Here is a 27,054-nt window from a genome sequence, read left to right as displayed (position 1 = left end):
TTTCTCAAAAATGAAACTTTCAATTAAATGATGAGATGTGTATCAGATTTTCCCATTATCACAGCATACAAAACTGTAGTTAAAATCTGTGGGACAATTCTCACCTGAAAAAGCGTTGTTTTAAAAAGTTTGTTAACGGTGTTTATTCCTCACTGGCTAGGTTAGCATTTGTTGCCCATCCCTAACAGCACTAAAATATTCTAACCTGTGAGTTAAAGTACCTTACATTCCAAAATTCCTCTGGTCACATATGAAATAGCTTTCAAAATAAGTGCAAAAATATAGAAGAAGCAAGGTGGCCCTTTTCAGTTGACTTTAACTAGTGTACGTTCCACTATTTGTCATTAAGTTTCGATAGTCCTTCAGTTCTTGGAGCCTTCTGGGCTTGAGAGAAGCTCTGCCTTGAGTTATAGGATTGCAGATGTTGCTACTGGATAGGCAGGGGAACTGATATCAGAGATATGAGATGCTGCTTGGCCTGCTGTGTTCATCCAGCTTCACACTTTGTTATCTTGGATTCTTCAGCATCTGCAGTTCCCATTATTTCTGATATCAGAGAATGTTGGCAGAAAGCAGGACCGAAAGTGGGTGGGAGGGTCTGCTCCAAATTGATGCTGAGGTCACATGACCGCACATCAGATGTGAAATTATGTTAAAGTAAAACACCCTGTGCTAAATATGTGCCACCCTAACTGGCTAACATTAAAGTCGAATGACTTCACAGAATCACAGAATGGTTGCCTTGCAGAAGGAGACCATTTGGTCCATTGTGTTAGAACCAGCTGTCCAAATGAGCATCATAACTCTTTGCAATTTTTCTATCTTTTCCCCATGCCTTTGCACATTGCTTCCATTTAAATATCCACCCAGGGGCTTCTTGAATGCCTAAATTAAACCAGCCTCCACCATACAATCAGGCAGTGCATTCCAGACCCAAACCACTCATTGCGTGAAAAGGTTTATCTCATATCACGTTTGCTTCTACTATAAATCATTTCAAGTCTATGCCAACTTATTCTTGATCTTTTCATGAGTGAAAGTGGAACAATTTCTCCCTTTCCACAGTATCCAGTCCCCTCATGATTTTGAAAACTTCTTTCAGATACCTCTTAACCTTCTTCTCTTCAAGGAGAATAGTTTCAACTTCTCAAATCTATCCTCACAACTGAAGTTTCTCTCCCTGGAACTATTCTTGTAAATCTTTTATGTACTCTCTCCAATGTGTTCACATCTTTCCTACAGTGGTGAATGATAGGAAATGGTAAACAGTACTCCTTTTGAAGTCTACAAGTGTTTTGTACAGGTTTATCATTACCTCCCTGCTTTTGGACTCTATGCTTGTCTAATACACACTATACTTGTATATTTGCCAAGATAATTAAAAGCTTTTCCAACTGCAACAGCAACAGCAAAATGCCTGACGAGAAATTCAGTCCCAGCTCTGTTCAGGGGCAATAGGTGCAGATTCTGCAGGTAACTCCTTCATCAGAGGCAGTCACAATGCCACAGTAATCTAAAGCCTTGCCTCCTGTACTATCTATCCAGGCATGCATTCATTTGTTTTATCTGTCCAATTCTGTATTTGTATGAGGTACTGGAATTAATTGGAGATGACTATATTTGAGGTCTTGTTTGTTCATTTTCTACCTAGATCCCTAAATTCAGCTGTAGCACTACACTCCCTTCCTACCTATGTCTTGGCAAATTGGCTTAAAACAGTGCACCTTAAAATGGAGACTACTGTACTTGATGGCAGAAGTCAAATTAAAATAGGACAATTGACAACTATTTTCCAAACAATCAGTCAATTCAAAGCTATCCAGAAACCCACAATGTTTATATCTGTCTTGTCTGTAAGGCAGGATTCAGCGTTAAAAGCTAATGCGCTCTGCGCACACTCAATGTTGCAAAACCCTTCCAGGCAGCTTATTTGCATTGTGTTTGGAAACTGCACGTACAGAAATGTCTGTGTTATAATTGTTGTGTGTTTTAAATATGCCAATCCACAAGAGTTAATTAATGGAAAATATTGCTGATGAATCCTTGCAAAATCAGCGAGCAACAGCAAGCTAATCTAAAGGGAAATACGTGGACAACAGTATTAAATCATGCTAAAGTGCATGAGACAATCTTTGACATCTTAATTTCTTATAGCGTCAGACAGCATTGAAAACACAGCTTGTCGTTAAGTGGACAGGTTTCAATCAAGAGGCCAGTTTAATGCACTCAAGAAAGGCAAGTGATCAGGGCATGTGCCAGATCAATGGCAAACAAAGGTCAATGGCTTGTTTTTTATTCATTGGCGGGATGCGGGGTGTTGCTGCCTAGGCCAGCATTTATTGCCCATCCCAAATTGCCAACTGGGCAGTTAAGAGTCAACCACATTGCTGTGGGTCTGGAGTTACATGTAGGCCAGACCGGGTAAGGATGGCAGCTTCCTTTCCTAAAGGACATTAACAAACCAGGTGCGTTTTTCCAACAATTGACAATGGATTTGAGGTCATCATTAGATTCTTAATTCCAGATATTTATTGAATTTGAATTCCACCATGTGCCATGGTGGGATTGGAACCCAGGTCCCCAGAGCATTGTCTGAGTCCCTGGATTAACAGTCCAGTGATAATACAACTGCGCCATCACCTCCCCTGTGGAGGAAAACAACACATTATGCCATACTGGGATGAGGTAGACATCTGCAAAAGGAGTAATTTTTAAAAGGAAGGCATGTCATCAAACCAGAACCACCATGAAGAACAGTGTTCAACTGGCACAGGGTCTGCCAGACCCCAAGCTAGTGTTCTGGGGACAAGGATCCAAATCAAACAATGGCAGCCAGCAAAATTTGAAGTCAGTAAAAATATCGAGTAAAACGTTGGTCTAATGGCAACCATGTAACCACTATCAGTTGTCGTCATGAAACCTCTGTCTAGTTCACTCATGTACTTTGGGAAAGAAAATCTACCCTTCTTACTTACTGTGGCCTACATGTGACTCAGAGCCCACAGCAATGTGACTGACTCTTAACTGCCCTCTAGGGAATTAGAAACGGGCATTAAATACTGACCTAACTAGCAAAGCCCACATCCCAAGTGCGAATGAGAAACCATTTCATCACTTACACATGGCACAGATCAGATGAGGAGACTCACTAGAGAGTTAGTATATTGGCCAGACATCAGGAGTGATGTTGAAATTCTTGTTAAGAATTGCAAGGATTATCAAGAGCATCTGCAAAGTCAAAGCAAAGAAGTTCTGATACTGTGCTATGACCCTGTCTACCCTTTAATCAAAAGCACATCTGACCCTTTTCATCTCCACAGAAATGCCTACAGCATTATCATTGGCTACTTCACCAAATACCCCATCATTTGTCATCCACTCATTATGTCAAACACAACTACTGCACACACTCTAAGTTGTTTTTTTGTTTATTTAGTACCTCTAGAGAAATCATTAAAGACAAAGGTGTGCAATTTATTGGTAGGCCATTGCCAGGGCAGTGAGAAAAATTAATCATGTTACTTCTTCTCCAGTGGTCTAGCTGAATGCATATTTCTTAGAGTCAGAAATCTAATCCAAAAATGTAGACAGACCAACCTGGATGTCCACATTGCAGTGATAATGGGAACTGCAGATGCTGGAGAATCCAAGATAATAAAATGTGAAGCTGGATGAACACAGCAGGCCCAGCAGCATCTCAGGAGCACAAAAGCTGACGTTTCGGGCCTAGACCCTTCATCAGAGAGGGGGATGGGGTGAGGGTTCTGGAATAAATAGGGAGTGGGGGGAGGCGGACCGAAGATGGAGAGGAAAGAAGATAGGTGGAGAGGAGAGTATAGGTGGGGAGGTAGGGAGGGGATAGGTCAGTCCAGGGAAGACGGACAGGTCAAGGAGGTGGGATGAGGTTAGTAGGTAGGAGATGGAGGTGCGGCTTGGGGTGGGAGGAAGGGATGGGTGAGAGTTGTCCCCACACCTCCTCCCTCACCCCTATCCCAGGCCCCAAGATGACTTTCCATATTAAGCAGAGGTTCACCTGCACATCTGCCAATGTGGTATACTGCATCCATTGTACACGGTGTGGCTTCCTCTACATTAGGGAAACCAAGTGGAGGCTTGGGGACTGCTTTGCAGAACACCTCCGCTCGGTTCGCAATAAACAACTGCACCTCCCAGTCACCTCCCCCTCCCATTCTTTAGGTGACGTGTCCATCATGGGCCTCCAGCAGTGCCACAATGATGCCACCCGAAGGTTGCAGGAACAGCAACTCATATTCTGCTTGGGAACCCTGCAGCCCAATGGTATCAATGTGGACTTCACAAGCTTCAAAATCTCCCCTTCCCCCACCGCATCCCAAAACCAGCCCAGTTCGTCCCCTCCCCCCACTGCACCACACAACCAGCCCAGCTCTTCCCCTCCGCCCACTGCATCCCAAAACCAGTCCAACCTGTCTCTGCTTCCCTAACCTGTTCTTCCTCTCACCTATCCCTTCCTCCCACCCCAAGCCGCACCTCCATCTCCTACCTACTAACCTCATCCCACCTTCTTGACCTGTCCGTCTTCCCTGGACTGACCTATCCCCTACCTACCTCCCCACCTATACTCTCCTCTCCACCTATCTTCTTTTCTCTCCATCTTCGGTCCGCCTCCCCCTCTCTCCCTATTTATTCTAGAACCCTCACCCCATCCCCCTCTCTGATGAAGTGTCTAGGCCCGAAACGTCAGCTTTTGTGCTCCTGAGATGCTGCTGGGCCTGCTGTGTTCATCCAGCCTCACGTTTTATTGTCCACATTGCAGTGTTGCATTTGACAGCAACAAATCTGAGGCGTCATTTCATCACTGGCAGAGCTCACATGTGGCAGACTGTGTATAGCAATTTATCAACTTCTACCTAATGGATTTGTTTCAATACTGGACAGAAGCCTGAAAAGCTGCGAAAGACGATGAAAATATACACATACTGTGTACGATGAAAATGTGGGTACAGGATTAAAAGTATAAGGTGGGTTACAAGTTCCAACAGAAATGAGAGACAAAATGAGACAACATGAGATCTGGAATATCAGCAAATAGAGTTCATCATTATTGTGTCGATTATATGCTGCAATTCTTCTGGCAGCTTGTCTGTTTTTTGTTTGCAAGTTGCACACAGAAATCAGCTGGTTGCTTTGATATCTGTTTCATAGCTGATAATATTCTATACTGTTTAAGATAAACTAACTCATGGAGTTAATCAATTCCTGATGAGTGATGGGTTATAAGACCACTATCATTGATGTGACAAATAGCACAGTTCAATTCAGACTTAGTATAACAAAATTCTAACATACTCTAAAAAATTAGTAACATATCTTCTGCTACATTTTGACCACATCCAGGGATTGGTATAATAATTCAATGTCGGGGCCATAACATGCTGCTGATTTTTGCCACCGTCTTCTTTGCACTTATTGCTGTCATCATGAGGCATATTAAACCTAGGTGGAAAAAAAACAAAATTTTTTAAGCAAGTGTCTCAGTTGGATTCCTTTAAAAATTGCTTATAGAGTCATATTCGAGTGCTGTATATTTATCACTATATGTTGCTCAAAAATTTGAGATATACTTTGTGTGCAATGTAACATATATTGATGTCGATAGTATTTATGGATATAATTACATCTCCTGCATTAGTTGTTTCTAATTCAGATTCCAGTATGACAATCTGTGAACAGCATTATCGTGATCTCTGCATGTAGTCACTTACCTATCATAGCTTTAGCCTATTTATACTCTGCCTCTCACTCTCATGTGCTCCTCCAGCTACACTTAAAATTGATCTGGAGTTTGGCCAAACTACATAAACTACACAAACTACATTGCAATATCAAACAGAGGCAATGAACTAAGAGTTGGGTACATACAAATGATGAGCATCCAACAAACAAGAGATCGGAGTGTGTTTTAAAAAAGCTGTTCAAAAGAGTAAATAAAACTTGGAATAAGCAAACTTTTATGCCTACACCTTCCACTTAATTTTGAAGTGGGGACTGTTTACCAATTTATATCACTGTCACATTTGCTCACTGGAATGAGCCCAAGAGTTTTGAACAGGGGACCATTTGATTCAGATGAATGTTTGAGTGAGTGGTGGATAAGGTGGTTGTCCAAAATGATTTTCTCATAGGGCCTTTTTATAACAAAATGTGCAATCTGGCAGCATTCAACGAGCCTTACAAGTTGGCAATTTTGGAGGAAGTGGGAGGGTCCTGCAGCTCTTTGTACAGCTAAGCTTGCACCTTTGTGATCAGGGAGGTGAGGGAGCAAAGTGCCCAGCAGCATTTGAGATGGCTTTTTAAAATGGAGCCAAGTCAGCTATGTATTTATGCTTTTCCTGTAAGGTTGAAGATATAAGTTGTATTGGGACTCTGAATACATCACAGAACATTGATTTAAATAAATGACTTGCTTGATTCAGGTGGGAGCTCTGTCTGCTTAAGTTGAGGCCCTCTCAAAAGCCACATTAGGATTTTTAATCAAATCTGCTCATGCTGAGAATGTAGATATGTGTTAGGAAAATAGGCTCCAGCAATTATAAAAATAGTTAGATTACTGAAATCTGAAAATGTGCTATCATATTATGAGCAAAATTTCTTCAGGATATAGTTCATTACGTATTTATATTCCAACAGAAATAATATGCGATTGATGTTTTGTTTAGAAACTCCTAATTCTGTTCCCCATAACGTTAGTCTGTGACATTGATGACATTAAATTTTGGAAGATTTTGTAGTCAATTGGTACTTGCTTACACATTAGTAAGAAAATATTTTCAGAAAGCAATCTGCTCCTAACATCTTCTGATTGAGGATACAACGATTAGCAGGGGTTTGGAATTTCAGCAGTTAAATAAAGTGAGATACGTTTGACAAATGAGTGCAGATTAAAACCAGATGACAGTGTATTTCAGTTTCCCTTTTGATTCTCCCAGCAGAGGCACTGATAAACAGAACAGTTAAGGCAGAAGTGAAACGTTGCTTCAGCCCTCAAAAACTGCAGGTGCAATTATTCTAAAATAGAAGCACAAAAACAGTTGGAAATGCTCAGCAGGTCAGACGATATCTGTCGTAAAAGAGCTGACAATGGAAATTCGAAGATTGAGATCCTTTCCTTTTGAAAATATTTGCAGTGAATTGAAAACAGGAAAAGAATGAGGGAAACCACAAATGCAGGTGAAAAGAAACAATAAGTTTTGACGTTCTTGGATGTAGAACAAGAGGTCGTTAAATGGCTGATGCGATATTATCAGGAGACAACAGATGAATAATAAGAAAAAAAACTTTTTAAAAATGGCACAAGGCTTCCAAGCAGATGTCTTCTACCAGCTGGAAGAACAAAGGCAGCATATGGATTGGAGCATCATGACCTGCAAATTCCCCTCCAAGCGTCCTGATTTGGAACTATACCATCATTCCTTTCTGGTTTCCGGATCAAAATCCTGGTAGTACTTCTTAACAGCACTGCAGGTATCCCTTCACCCCAAGGACTACAATTCGTGAACTACCTCCAGGGCAAATAGTGATGGACAATAAATGCTAGCCTAGCCAGTGATATCCATAGCACACTAACTTTTAAAATAAAAATTAGGGGCCTTAGCACTCCTTGTGTCTATGCAACAGAAATCAAAACATGTCAGTCAGAATTACTTCAGCTACTTATGGTACAGTTTGTCCTGACTGTAAAAGTACCAGCACAAGTGTGCCTTAGTATTCCAGAAAGGTGCAGAATGCAGAGATCACTGTGTAAAACAATTTGTGATATTGGAAGTGTAACACAGAACTAAACAGGGCATATCTAAGTTCAGAGATCACAGTCTAAAGATATGGGATAAAACATTTAAGACTGAGATGAGGGGAAATTTCTTGATCTAGAGAGTGCTGAGCCTGTGGCAGTCAGAAAGCAGTTAAGGCTAAAACATCATATGATTTCAAGGAGCTGAATATAGCACTTGGAGCTAAAGGGATCAAAGGATGTGGGGAAAAGCAGGGGCAGGTTTAAAAGGCCAAATGACACACTCCTGTTCCTATCTGTTTCTATAGCATCCTTTCTTAGTGGTTCATAGCTAAACACCTGTTCACTTGCATGGTGGACCCCAGACTAATTTATTTAAATTCTCTTCAGCCGGTTTTCAGATAAGATGCATTTGATTTTGTTTTGCTGATGCAGAGTTGGTGGAAGAATTGAATTATGCACTTTGTATTTTTAAGGGAATGGTGCTGATTCCTAACAAGAAGGCCTGAGGCAATGGAAGACTTGTTCAGGAGAAATACTGCTTCTGGACTGGGGGCTGTGCTTGGACTATCACATAACTTAGAAACATGTTACAGGCAGTAAAGAGGGAAATCTGAGTACAGAGGGTTGAGAAGCAGCAGGGGCCTCAAGATAAGATTCTACTCATTAGGGATCTTCCGAAAGCACTTCATGAACTTCCACCTCTGTTGGTAACAATTGACCACAGCGTCTCAGTTGGCTGCATTTCACCAAGGAGGTTGCGACTACATTATGTCCCCTCCAAAATGAGGACTGCACGGCAGAAAATAGATAATTTCAGTGAGTTGCCATGAATGTAGCTCTGGCCCTAGATTTTTTCACCAGCAGCTCCTTCTAGGCAGCAGCAAGCAACAGGCAATAACTATGTTTCATATCTGACTTTGCTGTTCAATGGCATTGCAATTGCCCTTCAATGTCCTGGAGTAGGGGCGCTACCACCGAGCAGCAATTTTACTAGGTCAGCACAAGAACAGGTCACAACCCAGACACTCCGCAGCAAATTTCTCATTCCTTCATTCCACATTACCTGTCCTCTGTCTACAAGGCACAAGTCAGAAATGCAATACCATATTCTCCCTCTTGTCTAAGTACAGTACCAGCAGCAAACAAGAAGCTCATCAGCAGCAGCTCCACATTGTTGCATTTTCCTGAGTTTGAATGAATGTCACAACTTTCACTGTCATTGGATCAAAAACTGGAATTCCTTCCCTAGGAGCACTGTGGGCCTACGTACAGCTCATGGACTGCAGGGGTTCAAGGAGGCAGCTCACCACCACCTTTTTAAGGAGAACGAGGGACGGGCAACAAATGCTGGCCCGGCCAGTGACACCCATTTCTCAAGAGCATAAAACAAAGCTGCACTGTAGGTGTTTCATGTTAGTTGTTCTACCATTTTTACATCCTCCTCCCTGGCAAGGTCATCGTCTCCAGCTGAACTAAGAAAGTTTTCAGGTCATTAAAGGAACTTAGTGAGCATTATTGGCTATAGACTGGGGGCTAGAATGAAATGTCCTCCCTCTTAGGAATTTTCTGTCTAACAAGATTATCTCTGGAGAGATAATATCTACAGGTATGTTATAATAGGAACACCTTGTCTAAGTTAGCCTGTGTCGACATATAAAATTTTAACTTGAGAATGTAATATACCGTCATCAGTTTGTGGGCACTTCAGGAATTAAGTATGAAACTATAACAAATGCTGGTCTGGCCAGCAATATCCATATTCCAAGAAGGGTATTTTTTAAAAAGAAATGACAACACCAGCATTTTATCGTCTGCCATATATCTTTGTACTGGACAGGTAATAGAGGGCTCCAGAGAAGGGGAAGGAGACATAATCTTGCTCTGTCCACAGAAATGCAGAAGATCACATCATGTGGCTTTGCCAGGCTAATGGAATTCAAATTAGTCTTGTGGTAATACAGAATGTGAGTATTGCTGAGAAAACACACGTTTTGCAGAAGCCTGAAAACTTGCATTCATCAGGACAATCACAACAATATATATTCAAGGGGAAAGCCAACGTACATACAACACACAAACTGTTCATTTAATCTGGTCTAGTCGCAGAACACTTCACTAGGTAACTTGCTGTATGTTGATCCTGATTCTACACAGTCTTCTAACATTTGCTCAGTGCCAACAACTGATGCAATGTCTGTGTTTGTCAGATTACATAATAGTGGTTCTTCATCCAGGTCAGGTTTATCACTTTCCTTTCATGATGAGTCTGAGTGCAGAGCAAGGAGGATGTTGTTGGGTAACTGATGACGGAAGTACAGGCAGGCTGTTTCAGATAGATGGAAAAGCCAGAGATCCATCGTGCTGACTTATTCAGTCAGATCATCATTATAGCAAATTTATCTGTGTTGAAGAGGGTGAATGTTAGAACATGGATGCAGGATTGAGGGAATGATCCACTAAAGGGTTGGAAAGAAGAGCACTAGTATCAAAGATAGATTGTCACACAGAAGGGGAGACAACAGTGTCGGGAAATGCTCTGAATTTCCTTATAACAGTCACTGAAGAGTCGTCAGGGTGAAAACCATGAAATACTGTTCATCATCAAAATATTCTTCTAATGTAGTTAATGTATTGTCTCAGCAAAGTCACTGCTCAGACCTTTAGCATAGAAACACAGAAAGTAAGAGTAAGAGCCAGGCCATTTGGCCCTTCGGGCCTGCATTGCCATTCAATATGATCTGGTTTTCCTACCAGAATACATTCCTGATCACTTTTCCTGAAGAGATAAAACTTTTCCTTATATGAAAGATGAACACATTGCAACAAATTCCAACTGATGCCACATTAATATGCAAGATCATGTGAGTTTGTCACAGACAAGCTTTCTTTGTCATATCTTTCATCTTTCATGGCTGCTGAGGTATGTATGGTGATTTTGTATGACCTTGAATGACAATATGAATCTCATTGATGATGAATTTACCCGCCTTGCTGCAAAATACAACGCATATCTGACATCCAGCACGGCTATTGAAAAAAAGAGGTGCCACGAAAATTAACTGTGCTTATTGTTTTTATAACCAGCAGCACAGGCAAATGACTGTGGTTTCAGGTTCATATGCATCACATGGTAGAACCAACTAGCAGCCTTTTAGGTAAAGTATATTCATCCTGTATCTCCTTTAGGTGACCTAAGTTGTATGTCCATATTGGTGGCTTAATCAGCATGCATTTTTTCCCTAATAACAAGGCCTGGGATGGGGGTGAGGGAGGAGGTGTGGGGGAAAGTGTAGCACTTCCTGCAGTTGCAGGGGAAAGTGCTGGGTGTGGTGGGGTTGGAGGGGAGTGTGGAGTGGACAAGGGAGTCACGGATAGAGTGGTCCCTCCAGAAAGCAGACAAGGGCAGGGGTGGAAAAATGTCTTGGGTGGTGGGGTCATATTGTGGATGGCAGAAGTGTTGGAGGATGATGCGTTGTATCCGGAGGTTGGTGGGATGTATGGAAGTGGATTCCTCATCCTGGGAGCAGATGCAGCAGAGGCGAAGGAATTGGGAATAGGGGATGGAATTTTTGCAGCAAGGTGGGTGGGAAGAGGTGTATTCCAGGTAGCTGTGGGAGTCGGTGGTCTTGAAATGGACATCAGTTTCTAGGTGGTTGCCTGAGATAGAGACAGAGAGATCCAGAAAGGTGAGGGATGCGTTGGAGATGGTCCCGCTGAACTTGAGGTTGGGATGGAAGGTGTTGGTGAAGTGGATGAACTGTTCGAGCTCCTCGTGGGAGCATGAGGCGGCGCCGATACAGTAATTATGTAACGGAGGAAGAGGTGGAGTTTAGGGCCAGTGTAGGTGCGGAAGAGGGATTGTTCCACATAACCTACAAAGAGGCAGGCACCAACACCTTCCACCCAAACTTAAGTTCACCTGCGCCATCTCCAACACATCCCTCACCTTCCTGGACCTCTCTGTCTCCATCTCAGGCAGCCACCTAGAAACCGATGTCCATTTCAAGACCACCGACTTCCACAGCTACCTGGAATACACCTCCTCCCACCCACCTTCCTGCAAAAATTCCATCCCCTATTCCCAATTCCTTCATCTCCGCCGCATCTGCTCCCAGGATGAGGCATTCCACTCACGTACATCCCAGATGTCCTCGTTCTTCAAGGGCTGCAAACTCCCCCCAGTAGTGGTCAAGAATGCCCTCGACCATGTTTCCCACATTTTCTGCAACACATCCCTCATAGCCCACCCCTGCAATAACCGCCAAAGAGAATCACCCTAGTCCTCACATGCCACCCCACCAACCTCCGGATACAACGCATCATCTTCCGACACTTCCGCCATCTACAATCCGACCCCACCGCTAAAGATATTTTTCCATCCCCACGCTTGTCTGCCTTCCGGAGAGACCACTCTCTCCATGACTCACTTGTTCGCTCCACACTGCCCTCCAACCCCACCACACCCAGCACTTTCCCCTGCAACTGCAGGAAGTGCTACACTTGCCCCCACACCTCCTCCCTCACCCCTATCCCAGGCCCCAAGATGACATTCCACATCAAGCAGATGTTCAACTGCACATCCACCAACGTGCTATACTGCATCCGCTGTACCCGTTGTGGCTTCCTCTACATTGGGGAAAACCAAGCGGAGGCTTGGGGACCACTTTGCAGAATGCCTACGCTCAGTTTGCAGTAAACAACTGCACCTCCCAGTCGTAAGCCATTTCAACTCCCCCTCCCATTCCTCAGACGACATGTCCATCCTGGGCCTCTTGCAGTGCCACAATGATGCCACCCAAAGGTTGCAGGAACAGCAACTCATTTTCCGCTTGGGAACCCTGCAGCCCAATGGTATCAATGTGGATTTCACAAGCTTCAAAATCTCCCCTACCCCCCACTGCATCCCAAAACCAGCCCAGCTCATCCCCGCCTCCCTAATCTGCTCTTCCTCTCAGCTATCCCCTCCTCCCACCTCAAGCCGCACCTCCATTTCCTACCTACTAACCTCATCCCGCCCCCTTGACCTGTCCGTCCTCCCCGGACTGACCTATCCCCTCCTTACCTCCCCACCTATACTCACCTCTACACCTATCTTCTCCTCTATCCATCTTCGGTCTGCCTCCTCCCTCTCCTTTTTTATTCCAGAACCCTCTCCCCATCCCCCTCTCTGATGAAGGGTCTAGGCCTGAAATCTCAGCTTTTGTGCTCCTAAGATGCTGCTTGACCTACTGTGTCCATCCAGCTCCACGCTTTGTTATCTCTGATTCTCCAGCATCTACAGTTCCCATTAGCTCTAATCACTATTTCCTTAATAACTGTTTGATTATGTTTCATTTGATCCTGTGCTGCTCTTTCTCCTAATTGATAATGCCAAACAAGCGTTTGCCATTTGGATACGCCAGCTCCTGAGCAGATTTTGCTGTGGATACGAGATGGCTGGCGGGAGCTTGTGGTGATGATTCCCACATTGTAGTCCCAAACTGCTGGAAGCAAATACATGTCACATGAGAAGAAAACACAAAGTGTTGTTCTCAGCTGCAGGATTCACAATTCTAGCCCTTCACTCTCTTCCGATCTAGGAGCACTTCAGTACCACTTGCTTTTGTTGAATCTGTAGAAACTGTTCCTTATATTTCTCACACCAGCTTACCTGGGTACTTTTTAAGTAAAAAATCCCCAAGAATTCCAGAGCAGAAATGCCACAGGTCTCACCACAATATATGTAATTGAAATCACTTAAGATCCTGAAAGGAAGTCATGGAGAGACCTAAAAGCACAGGCAGTCAGGTGATTGGTTTTGAACTGAGCTGCTAGAAGTGAATTTGCTGAAATGGGGGTCAGTCAGCTAGATAGCTAGTTTGCAATGCAGACTGACACCAATCACTGTCAGGTTCGACTCCTGCACCAGCTGATGTTACCGTGAAGGACTTTCTTTAAAACATCTCCCCTTGCCCAAGGTGTGCTGACCCTTATCATCATCAGTCATCTCTCTTTAATAAGAGAGCAGGCCTATGATTTGCTAAGACTATGGAGACTTTGCTTTTCACTTTATATTGTAAATGGGGAGATTCTAGACCATGTATTTATAATCTTTTTACACTAAAGTATCTCTATATATGTGAAATTACATCTGCAAATGAATTACCTGTAAGAATATTTTCAATACAAATACCCAGAAAACAATGGCATTAACTGAGATTAAATCGTCGAGTTTATTTAAAATGAATATATCCACTATACTTTTAGAACTGGGAGGCGAGAGAAAGGATAGTGTGGTCAGGAGTATACGAGGAATCAGGATTGAATATACATGAATGGGAAGGAGCCTTGGATTTGGTTTGGGGGTGATGGCTAAAATAGAGACATACAAGAATCTGACAATTGGATTCCATCTGGAAAGATAAAACAGAAAGGCAGCAAGGAGTGTTAATGGTGCAGGGCTTGTTGGAAAATTCTTCCTATCAGGAGAATGGCCTTGGAATGAGTCAACTGACAAAGAAATCAGATTGGGGCAGCAAGGTGAAGAAGCAGTCGATGAAGCAATTCAAGAATGTGGGTCACAGAAATTTGTTTGGGGAGTGATTCCTCACGTGATTATTTTTCTAAGTTGTTCAATAGGTTCAAAGTTTTATTTTTATATTTAAATAGTGCATCAAAAAGGGAACTGTCGTAGTGGCTATATTTTAGGTAATATTTTTGCTGAAGTGTTATTGTATAGAATTGTTTTGGTAAAATACATTTGGAGAGAAGATGAAACTGAATGAAAGCTATTTTGCAACCGTGTCGTGGGCGACTGACAGGAAAGGAGAAAGATAACCAATCAGCATTGTGACAGCCCCAAGTAAAATGGGAGAAGCCAATAGCAAAAGTTATTACAACTGAAAATATGATGTACAATATACATCTAAACATGAAGAGAAAATTGTTATAAGTTGTAATATTATTCTTGAATGGAATTGAATAAATTAATTCTACAGCGAAATACATTTAGATCTGTACGCAAAACAATGAGACCAAAATAATCACACACACTACTCACACATACTACGCATAGCAAAAAAGTTCCACATTTACAGTGGAATTAATATTCAGACTTTGAGTTGTTGGATCACAACATCAATAACATTTAAAATGACAATGAAAGACTTACACATGCCCAAGCTCATGAGCTATTGTGAATGCTGTACTTAAACCATTATCTTCACTAATGGAGCAACTTCGGTAAGGATCACATACGGTACCAAGTTCAGCCAAGCCTGCACAAAATTCCAGGCAGAAAAAATATTTGTCAACCTTTCTATATCTTGAAGTTTCATTGATTGCACCATGTTTAAGAAGGGTAATATTAAAATATACTCGTACAGCTAATTAGATTAAATTTATAGCAGATTTGATATTGCGTTATGATTTGCTATTATCATCGCAGAGTAAATTAACTGATTAAAATTACATTCTAAGTTGAAACTACAACCTTGCATTTCTATCACGTAGAAAATCAGCCTCGAATATCTTTTTTTTTCATCTTCCTTCCCTAAACTTATCAACATTTTCTCGGGTATGTTTTCCCCATGAAGATGCCCATCGTCAACTGGCCCAAAAAAAACTAATCATATGAGTGCCATATTAATTATCATGAGTGGAACATTGGCTTATTGTCCTCTCCATAACTTAAGAGTGCCCCTACTATTTCGCCTGCTGAAATCCTCTAATTTGACACAGACTTTGCAGTTTCCCTATTTCCAGAGATCAGCTATTCACCACATCGGCTTGTTGAATCATTGGAGAGGATTGATCTCAAGATTCTATCAACACGCATAATGCTATAACTTACCCAAAGTGTCACATTTATCACGTGCTCTGCAAATGTCCTGCCTAAAAGAAAACACATTTGATTGAATGCAAGTCACATACATATTAAAGGAGCAACAATTTTATTCTCTTTACATAAAAGCCCTTACTCATTTTATACAAAGTTGTGGCATGTGCTAAATTGCTCTCAGTCAATTACAAAAAAAACAGGAAAGAAAAGGATAAGAAGATGGATTATTTATTACTACAGCTTGTTTAAGTAGCCTACACAAAGTTTAACCTGTCTGCTTCCTCCATAGTTACGAGGACAGTTGTCAAAATATAATGTTTTTCTTCCACAACAGCCAGTTAATGATAAATGTTCAATTCTAATCATTATTCATCAGTTTGGGAAAAAACAGATCTTGTAAAGTGATATCAACAGTACCGATTCTGAAAGAAGACCGTTAGGTTTTTATTTATGGCTTTCAATTTTATGGCAAGTTACCTAACATGAAGGAACACTGTTTTTGAGAAAATAGACAAATAAAATTATTGAATTATTTTATGTTCTTGGAGATCAGCTTGGAAGCGCCGTGCTATTCCTATTTTCACTTCAGTGGTTTGATAATGCTCAAAGCAATTTAAAATACAGTTTAAACATTCACCATGTTTTCATTGGAAATGAATGCCTATGCTGAAGACATTTAGAAACAATGCATCAATATTTGCAATATCCAGCAAAGTGTTAAAGCTTATTAAGGGAGCTGAAAATGTAGGAAACAAAACTTTCAATATAAACTGTATATCAAACTCTGTCAGAGTTCAATTTGCATAATGTTAGTACTATTTGCATGTCAATTTCCTCCAAATGAAGTAAAACTTCATTTGTAAATTACTACTCAAAGGAACATTGGCCCCTCCCAACCCAGTTGTACTCTCTTCCAATCTCTTTCATTGGGCAGAAGATACAAAAGTTTTAAAACACGTGTGCCAACAGGTTCAAGAGCAGTTTCTTCCCCACTGTTACCTGACTTCTGAATGGTCCCCTCAAATTTTAAATTTAAGTGCTGATCTCGTTCTGCTGCACGTTCTCTGCAGCAGTAACACTGTATTCTTCACACTATCTTGTTATCCTAATGTACTTTGTGTGGTGTGATCCGCCAGCACTACATGCAAAACAAAATTTTTCACTAGGCACATGCGACAATCATAAGTAAAATCAAACGTTAGTGCAGGAGTAACCATTCATCCCTTGGGCCTACTCTGCCTTACAACTAGATCATAGTTGGTCTTCTAAATGAAAACGGAAAGAACTGCGGATGCTGTAAATCAGGAACGAAAACAAAGTTGCTGGAAAAGCTCAGCAGCATCTGTGAAGGAAAAAACAGAGTTAACCTTTTGGATCCAGTGACCTCGTATGAAAGAAAGAATTACACGGGTAGGGTTCTTCATGAATCTTGAGTTAACGTAAAGTTTATTGGAAGATAAACATGAATACAATTAAAACAATTTTGAAATAAAAGCTGGAAATTCACAAGCATAATTTTGTGCTGAAAAATGGCCAGATTAAGTATTAAACAGAGTGTTCTCTCTACGGTTCCAAACATCCTTTTGATTCAATCTTAGGTGAATGCCCCATCTGTAACAGAGTGCTAAAATTTCACTATTCACTCCGTTTTTCTCTCAATAGGTGCTGCCAGAACTGTTGAGTTTCTCCTGAACTTGGTTTTTGTTTCAGATCACCAGCTTCCTCAGTTTTTTGATTTATGTTTCTTGCAAGTTCTTAAGTCACTTCACAATTGAACCATTGCTTTAGAGAATACAAAAATATTTTGTGGTACCTTGTGATAAGTACAGCTGTATCATGGTGAGAATGATGGTTTTCGTCTGGATTATTCTGTTTTTGTTGCCATATACAGAAGTTTTTTAATGTTGTTTGAGCACTAAATGATATAGATGGACCATCCTAAAGATGATGTAAAATAGTGTCAAATTAATCATTAGTATTTCAGCAGTTCAATTGGATTATGAATATATAGGTATCTGTTTACTATTACCTGCTCACTATTTATAATAACTAGTTTCACAACCACAATATTGATAAGATTTCCAATACTTGGATCTTTATAGATGGTAGCCACCTACAAAAATTGGTAAAAAACAAGTGTTAAACATATGAAGGTAACAGTAAACATAACAAAAGTGTATTCACTTGCAGGATTAAACTCCTTTTTTATGTACAGTTGATGACAAACTTGCAGTGCATTTGGGAATTTTCAGTTTTCATTTATTTAGTACTTTACTATGTCACATTACAATGTGTGACATCCTACAACTTCTGAAACAAGTTACATTTTTAAAAGATGTTGGTCATAAAGTATAAAGCAGCAATTTCTACAAGACAATGCCAGAAGGCTGATCTATAGAACTGCCTTCAGCTCACTTAGGCTGAAGGAATGATTGAGCTTGACGTTAAAAAAAAGTGTAAGAAGAAAGAAAGAACTATAAAGTATAGTATTTTATTATTTAGGCATTGACGATCAATATGTTTAAGTAGTACGAAGGGCAGCAATTACTGGCCTTTCACAGAAATAAAGTACTTAAGCAACTACCAGTACAACTGACAGTTGCACTTGAGAAAATAGGAACAGAAATACTTACAATGGACATTAAAGTGAGAACATAATGCTGAAGATTCGCTCCGTGATGCTCGACCATTCTACTGTCAGCAACAACCATGACTTCAACGTACCGAGGGTAAGACAAAAAACGTTTTGTTCTTTTGTGACTTTTTGTTCTGGTGGTACTGTTATCCATGATGGCTAAATTGGACAATGCAATACTACTCCTGAAGTTGTCCAGATCAGACAAAATATTGCTGGATAGTCCTTTATGCCATTTCCTTTTGTTTTGGTTATGCTTATGGCCTATAATGCAAAGAGAAGGAGAAAAAAATCCTAAAAATAAACAAACTTTTTAACTGATTTCCAACAAGCAAAAAAATTAAAATACTGAAAATATAGTAAATTCACCATAGTCCTGCTGGATCACAGGATTGTTGTTTCATTGGAGAGAGAGAGAGATACAGAGCATATAACAGTACAGCACAGTACAGGCCCTCCGGCCCACGATTGTGCTGACTTATTATCCTACTCTAAGAAGACTGCTTGTCGTATACCCTGAGGGTCACCATGCTTCAGGTGAGGGGACAGGGTGAGAAGGAGAATCCTTTATGGTAACCTTAACCATTAAGGGAATTGAACTCATGCTGTTGGCAACAACTCTATTTTATAAACCAGCCATCCAAGTTAACTCATCCTCTCAACATTCTGAACATCCAGAAGGCTTTAGATAAGGTGCTACACAAAAAGCTAATGTGCAAGGCAAGATTTTGTGGAACAAGTTACTTATTGGACTATATTCTCTGAATAAATGATTGGCTCACCAACAGAAACAGAGAATCAGGTTAAATGAATATTTTTCTCGTGGACAAACTCTAACTAGTGGCAAAACGACAAGGTTTGGTGTTCAGATGCCAACTATTTATAACTATATTAATGACTTAGATGCAGAGATAAAATGTACTATAGCCAAATTTGTAGAAGAAACTAAAATAGGTGGAAAAGTAAGTTGCAACGAAGAAATAAGAAATTTATAAATGGATATGATATGTTAGGTGAATGGGCCAAATTTGGCAGATGGAGTTGAATGCGGAAAAGTGTGAGATTATCTCCTTTGATCAGAAGAATTTAAAGCCAAATTATTGTTTAAATAGAGAGAAACATCAAAATGCTTCGAGCAGAGGGACTTTCACATCCTTGCGCACGAGTTGCAGAAAGCTCACATGAAAGTACAGCAGGCAACGAGGGAGACAGATGGTATTTTGGCATTTGTTGCCAAAGGATGCAGTAAAAATTAAATGGGGAACTGCTTGCTGCAATTGTGCAAGGTATTGGTGAAACCACATCTGGAGTGCTTCATGCAGCTTTTGTCCCCTTACTTAAGGCAGAATGTTATGGCATAGGAGGAAGTTCACAGAAGATTAATTCCAAAGATGAAAGGCTTGTGTCATGAAGAGAGATTGAAAAGATAAGGCCTATATGCGCTAGAGTTTAAAAGAATGAGAAGAGATCCAATTGAGGTATATGAGATGCTAAAGGAGACTGACAAGGTGACAATGGAGCAGATGTTTCCCCTTGTGAGGCAATCTAGAATTAGAGGTCATAGTTTTGGGGTAAGAGGTAGCAAATGTATCTGTGGAATTCATTTTTACATAGTGCAGTGGACCCCAGGAGACTGAATAAGGTTAAGGAGGAGATAGACAGATTTCTAATTAATAACAAGTTAAAGGGTATTGGGAAGTAAGCAGGAAAATGGAGTTGAGGCAGCAATGAGATCACCCATGATCGTAATAAATGGTAAAACAGGCTCAAGAATAAGCTCAATTGCTTCTAGTTCTTATGTAAATATGATACAACATGTTTCAGGCAGGGGACAGCTGGTTGAAAGAAACAAAATATAGAAGTTTAATTTATTATTAATCAATTGTAGGGTATAAATATAATGTATATACTATCCTAAAATATAAACAGATTTTTGTGCTCCTAAGTATATACTAATCAATAATGAAAAATCTTTTGAAAAGTAAGCTTTTCAATATCAGACAGCACAGCCAGATGCATGGTGCCACTGCTCAGGGTAAGTGCATTAGTTGCTTTCCATGTTTTGTTTTCAGTCTAACTGCAGCAGCATTTACTGAATTCCTGTGGTATAGTGGTGTGACTGGCAAAAAATAGTGGAGGTGTTTTTTAAGTCTGTTGCATGCAAAGTTAGCTTGGGTAGTGGATCAACTACTGTTTGATTGCAGTGCAATGAAAATCAGGCAAGTTTTATCATGGGTGGGCAATCAACTCCATCAGGGTATGGTGTTAAGTGGCAAAATTGAAATCCCGTTCTCTTCTACATACTGAAAATATGAGCTTTCAGAAACACAAGGCCATAAGACCATAAGACATAGGAGTGAAGGTAAGGCCATTCGGCCCATCAATTCCACTCCAACATTTAAATCATGGCTGATGGGCATTTCAACTCCACTTCCCTGCACTCTCCCCGTAGCCCTTGATTCCTTCTTTGATCCAGAATTTGTCGATCTCTGCCTTGAAGGCATCCAACGTCCCGGCCTCCACTGCAATCCATGGCAATGAATTCCACAAGCCCATCACTCTCTGGGTGAAGAAATGCTGTCTCATTTCAGTTTTAAAATTACCCCCTCTAATTTTAAGGCTGTGCCCACGGGTCCTAGTTTCCCCACCTAATGGAAACAACTTCCTAGCGTCCACACCTTCTAAACCATACATTATCTTGTAAGTTTCTATTAGATCTCCCCTCAACCTTCTAAACTCTAATGAGTACAATCCCAAGATCCTTAGCCGTTCATCATACGTTAAACCTACCATTCCAGGGATCATCCGTGTGAATCTCCGCTGCACACGCTCCAGGTCTAGTATGTCCTTCCTGAGGTGTGAGGCCCAAAATTGGACACAGTATTCTAAATGGGGCCTAACTAGAGCTTTATAAAGCCTCAGAAGCATATCGCTGCTTTTATATTCCAACCCTCTTGAGATAAACGACAACATTACATTCACTTTCTTAATCACGGACTCTACCTGCAAGTTAACCTTTAGAGAATCCTGGACCAACACTCCCAGATCCCTTTGTACTTCTGCTTTATGAATTTTCTCACCATTTAGAAAATAGTCCATGCCTGTATTCTTTTTTCCAAAGTGCAAAACCTCACATTTACTCACATTGAATTTCATCAGCCATTTCCTGGACCACTCTCCTAAACTGTCTAAATCTTTCTGCAAAGCATCCTCAGTACTACCTGCCTGTCCACCTATCATTGTATCATCGGCAAACTTCACCAGAATGCCCCCAGTCCCTTCATCCAGATCATTAATATATAAAGGTGAACAGCTGTGGCCCCAACACTGAGCCCTGCAGGACACCACTCGTCACCGGTTGCCATTCCGAAAAAGAGCCTTTTATCCCAACTCTCTGCCTTCTGTCAGACAGCCAATCCTCAATCCAAGCCAGTAGCTCACCTCGAACACCATGGGCCTTCACCTTGTTCAGCAGGCTCCCATGAGGCACCGTATCAAAGGCCTTTTGGAAGTCTAGATAGATAACATCTACTGGGTTTCCCTGGTCGAACATACTTGTTACTTCTTCAAAGAATTCTAACAGGTTTGTCAGGCACAACCTCCCCTTACTAAATCCATGAAATCCACTATAATCCATATAATGTCTATACATATCTCTATAACATTCACTCTTCATCCTTCCTTCAAAAATTCTTACTTAGTTAATTACTTTTTGTTTGCTCTATTTTCTGCGGTAGATGTAGGATAGAGGAACTGCATTTATTTATTCCTTCTTCCTCTCTCCTGTCTCTTAATTACAAAATTGACTAAAAACTCACTTTTATCTCCCCTATTATTTTCCGCAGAGGTTTTTTAGATCTTCGCACTATAATTGCTGAAGGATTTCCAAAATGGACCTGTAATCCCTTGAAGGTCCACAAAGGAATTTCAGGGTTTCTGCAAGGCTATCAGACTCTGCCTGCATTTGAGACCAGCTTTACCATGCAAAATGGCTCATGAATTCTGAATTCTACCCTGTTCTGTTTTTAATATTACATCAAGCGTTATTTCAGTTTAGCCTTTTTTTTAGTGTGGGAGCTTCTAGATGCCAGTGTTCCAGCGAAAACACGTCTGCATTAAATGTTTGCAGCTCAAGCAGCAGCAGCAGAGTTTATGAGCGCAAGGCTTAGTTACAGACTTTGTGACATATCAGTGATTGGGTACATTTCTTGGACACTTTATTCAAGGTGATGGTCTCACATCCTTAGGATACAGTGTTTGGATTTAGACACTAGTCAGACAAAGCAGGGTATGAGTGGGAGTGAGGCAGATGAGGGTCCCCAGAGGGCCGAAGTGCAGGATCCTTAGCCTTTGCAATTGCCCATCAGGTTTGAGATTATTCAGGTGGCTTGGATGAGGTCTGCACAGTGGATGAACTCAATGATCATGGTACTACGGTACAGAAAGCCATTCAAGTAGAGGGGAGCAAAAATGAATGTAGTGATAATAGGGGACCGTGTAGTAAGGGGGAATTGACCCTAATCATTGTAGCAAAGAGAGACAAAGAGCCCAGGAGCTCTGTTGTTTTCCAGTGCTAGGGTTTGGGACAATTGCTCAATGTTAAAGACGCTCTTATAATGGGAGCGGAAGGTGCCTACTATCATCTTCCATGTAGGCACCAATGGCATTGGCGGGGCAAGGAAATAAATTCTGCATAGTCAGTATGAGGAGCTAGGGGCCAAATTAAGAAGGAGAACTTCAAAAGTTGTATTATTTGGGCTTATGCAAGCTGACAGAGAGCAAATAAAGGTTAGAGAAATTAATGCCTGGCTCCAAGACTGATGCAGTATAAATGGCTTCTGGGCTTGTGAGGCACTGGCACTAGTGATAAGGAGGGTGGGATTTGTACTTCAGGGACATTCTATACCTGAATCATACTGGGACCATTATTCTAGCTAATAAGCGAAATACAGAGGGTTCTGAAGCAGACGGTACAAGCACTGGATCAAATTCGAGAAGTGGTGGCAAATCAGAGAGTAGACATGTTAAGAGAGCAAGGTGATAAAATAGAAAATGATAAATCTACCCTGTGAGCAAATCTATACATAAGGTTGTTTCCTCCCTGGCTTCCTTTAACAGCTGAGGGTACAACTCATGTGTCCTTTGTGGTTTTTCCAACTTCAAGGAGATCAGTCCCTCCAGTACTTCCCATTTCATTATGCTAATTTTATCTAAAACTTCACACTATTTTTCCAATCCGATGTCTGTATCAGCCCTTTCCTTTGTGAAGACAGACACAAATTACACATTTAGAACCCTGCCCAAATCTGTCACATCTATGTATGTAATGTCCACTTCTGATTTTCCCAATCTATTTAATAATCATCCACTTGTTCTTAATGTAGTGATAAAACATCTTTGAATTTTTCTTAATTTAACTGCTTTATCAGATCCTCTCTTTGCACACCTAATTTCCTTTCTCACTTCACTCCTGTACATGCAATACTCCACTAAGCTTCTTAATGTATTACATTTTTTGGGGTTGACATGAACTCTGGTTTTCTGCTTTATCTTACCCTGTATGCTTCTGGGTAACCAGGAATCTCTGACTGTGACATCAGTACCCATTTTCTTTGTTAGGACATGGGCTGCACTATGCCCAAAGAATCTCACTTTGGAGTGCATGCCACTGATTTTCTTTCAAGCAGTTGTAACCATACCACTTTTTGCAAGATTGTCTCTCAGATTTGTAAGCTTTGCCTTACCCCAGTTTAGAATATTTTCTCCTGGTCTATTTTTGTCCATATCTGTGATGATGCCCACCTTTATTTCCTAAGATTAAATATCGAATTGCACCCTTTTTTTGTTAGACTTGGTACATTCAATTGCATATTCTCAGCAAGACAATCTCTTTTTATTGGCCTGAAAAGAGCAACAGCTCAAATGAAGAGAAATAATGGGAACTGCAGGTGCTGAAGAATCCAAGATAACAAAGTGTGGAGCTGGATGAACACAACAGGCCAAGCAGCATCTTAGGAGCACAAAAGCTGATGTTTCGGGCCTACACCCTTCATCAGGAACAAAAAAGTGTTTTTTTTTCTGATGAAGGGTCTAGGCCCGATACGTCGGCTTTTGTGCTCCTAAGATGCTGCTTGGCCTGCTGTGTTCATCCAGCCCCACACTTTGTTATCAACAGTTCAAATGAATCTTTCTTTCAATTCCTTCACACTCAATCCTTCTCCTGTAACTGACACAGTTAATACTCTGTCGCTGTTGACAGTAATCTCCTTTACTCAGATGTCCCTTCTGCCATGCCATAATCTCCTCTACGATCCACGATTTCCCTTGAACTCCACAAGCTTTCCACCGAACCCAGAGCCTGCCAACAACCTTTAGCCTTACACTGCCCCTTCTTCGATTTACATATTCTCACCTGCACGCCTCATTTTCCAGTTGTTTTCCCCATCCTCAATTTGCAGCTCCTGCCTTTTGTGTTGAATGCTCATGCCAGACATCAGCCAGTGAGACTGCTTCACTTTGGCAGGCTGAATGGAATGAGCAGTCAGTATCCTTACATTGCTACATTTTAAACAAAGAAGCAAATTGGTTCTGAAGCATCCGTTATACCAAGAAGTGTGTACTCACCAAAAGATTCCTGGCACAAGTCTGGCCTGTCTCACAATGGTTTCAGTAAGGTTGTCAGCACACGTTTTTCTCATTTTTGTCTAATAAGATTGTGCACATGAATGTAATTTCAGCATGCTACTGAATGCAATACAGGTTCTTGACCATCACAGTGGAGAAGAACAACTCACCTGAAAGATTCTGAGAACTTAATGCCAATACTTTAACCAGGCATCAGGAATCTGAATTTTGGCCTCTCGCCCAATTAAGTTCCCTCTCCAGGCTTTTTAAATGCACTAGATGGGGTTGGAATATTCTGCCTTAAGGGTGCACATTAGACATAGGGCTTAACTGTGGGGAAAGACGTTTTATGAAAAGCTGAAGTGGCCAGAACAAAAAGAAAAAAATTAACATTACTCACAATCATGAGTCTAAATATTCAGATCACAATTGCTGGATAGCAATTTCTGTAACTTGCTAGCTGTTATTCTATTATTTCAGAGTTAATTATCTCCATGCATAGACCTTTCCAAGCAAATAGATATATTCCGGTAAAATTATCGATACTAATTGAAAGATATAGAATATTCATGCAGTCTATCAACATACGCCGTCAATGTTTTCCTTGTGCAAATGACCTGACACAAAGCTATTTGGAATAATACAACTCTTCTACTACTACCAATATTTCCCATACAAAACTTATAAACAAATCATGATCTTTCACATTCGATAAATACAAGCACACATCTTTTATTCCTTCCTGCATCTTAGTTAACCCAAATGCCACTTTTCAATTAAAGAAGTAAGCAGTAGAGATATACTATTTTCTAAACAGGGATAGGAATCCAGTCTACCAGTCACCAAGTACATTATGCAAATCAGATACATGTTTACAGAGAAATAGATATGTGCATGTCATGATTATATTTTCAGGACAAGTTTGGTTTTTCAAATGTAATTAGTCACACTACTGTTGAAAACCCAGTTACACTTGACTGAGCACAATGTAACTTGTAAAGGGGTTTCAGCCAGTGATGTGAGAATCGGAAAGTTGAAAATCTTGAGTTCTTAGTGACTGGGCTGGGGCGAGATACACAGCACAGTTTGTGTCAGAAGCCTGAGTGACAAACTGCAGTCACACATGCTCAACATCCTGAAGTGGCAGTCAATTTCCGAGAAGATAACGACAGCAAATGCTGGCTGCTCGCTATCAACCACCCACTTTTCCAGAAAATCCATCCAATAATTTTTTTTAAAGTACTGTTAAGCTAAACTCATGTAAACCCAAGCCTATTTCAACAATTGCCTGCAAATTGCATTGGCCTACAGCTTGGTTTGCCCTTTTAATTTGCTTCATGTAGAACTCAGATGACATAAGCTAAATTAAGTATAGACAGCATGTACATTAAAAAATACAGATCTATTCCAGTTGATTACACACAAACAGACAAATTAAGAGCAGAAGTTCACTTAGCCCCTAAAGCTGGATCTGCCATTTGATAAGATCATGGCTGATCTGATTATTCTACATTCCTGCCCACATCCAATAACCTTTGCCCTCTTTTAGTTTTGCTCCAAAGACTCTGAACCCTCTTAGAAAGAGAAAATCTCCTTCTACCTCCTTATCCCTGTCTGAAGTGTGTACTTCAAAATGGTGACTCCTAATTCTAGCTTTTACCACAAGAAGAAATATCCTGTCCACACGCACCCTGTGAAGATCCCTCAGGATCTTATAAGTTTTAACTTTTTGCTACTCTAAACTCCAACATATGCAAGTGTAATGTGTCCAACCTTTCCAAGAATTCCAGATGTTAGTCAAGGAACTTCTTTTAACTGGTTCCAATTCATTTACATCCCTCCTTTTATAAAGATACCAAAACTGTATACAGCACTTCAAATTTGCTCCTACGAATACCCTGTAAATCAAGTAGAACCTCCACACTTTTGTATTCAATTCATCTTTGATAGGTTAACATGCTATTTCCTAAATACATTCTATGCCTGCATACTAACTGATAGTCTGACGGGATTGTTATGCTCTAGGAAATGCCAGAACAATCACAAGGAAAATTTTGAACAATTTTGACATTGTCAGGAAGGATAGTCTGTTTCCACTAATTGGTGTGTCAGTAATGAGGGGTCACAATTTCAACAGTGTCAGCAAAAGCCATAGGAGTCAGATGAGGAGAAGCTTATTTCCTTAGACTTGTTAGGATTTGGAAT

The 27,054-nt window shown here is 40.7% G+C and overlaps 1 protein-coding gene across 5 annotated transcripts in view; it reads right to left on the bottom strand.

Annotated features, from left to right (window-relative positions):
- Nucleotides 1-27,054, bottom strand: part of adamts9 (ADAM metallopeptidase with thrombospondin type 1 motif, 9) — a 254,369-nt gene that overhangs the window by 186,780 nt on the left and 40,535 nt on the right. For all 5 annotated transcript variants that reach the window (XR_007249201.2, XM_048547294.2, XM_059649931.1 and 2 more), the window contains exons 4-9: nt 18,224-18,489; nt 17,620-17,703; nt 17,404-17,528; nt 15,603-15,643; nt 14,922-15,027; nt 5,329-5,475 (exon numbers count right to left, since the gene is read on the bottom strand). Coding sequence is in view for 4 of the 5 variants with exons in the window: in XM_048547294.2 (XP_048403251.2) it covers nt 5,329-5,475; nt 14,922-15,027; nt 15,603-15,643; nt 17,404-17,528; nt 17,620-17,703; nt 18,224-18,489 (769 nt within the window). In the remaining variant the exon portion in view is untranslated. The remainder of the gene's footprint in view (nt 1-5,328; nt 5,476-14,921; nt 15,028-15,602; nt 15,644-17,403; nt 17,529-17,619; nt 17,704-18,223; nt 18,490-27,054) is intronic.

The sequence above is a fragment of the Stegostoma tigrinum genome, chromosome 11 (assembly GCF_030684315.1).
Source record: "Stegostoma tigrinum isolate sSteTig4 chromosome 11, sSteTig4.hap1, whole genome shotgun sequence".
NCBI lineage: Eukaryota > Metazoa > Chordata > Chondrichthyes > Orectolobiformes > Stegostomatidae > Stegostoma > Stegostoma tigrinum.
This window is presented reverse-complemented; position numbering and strand designations above follow the sequence as displayed.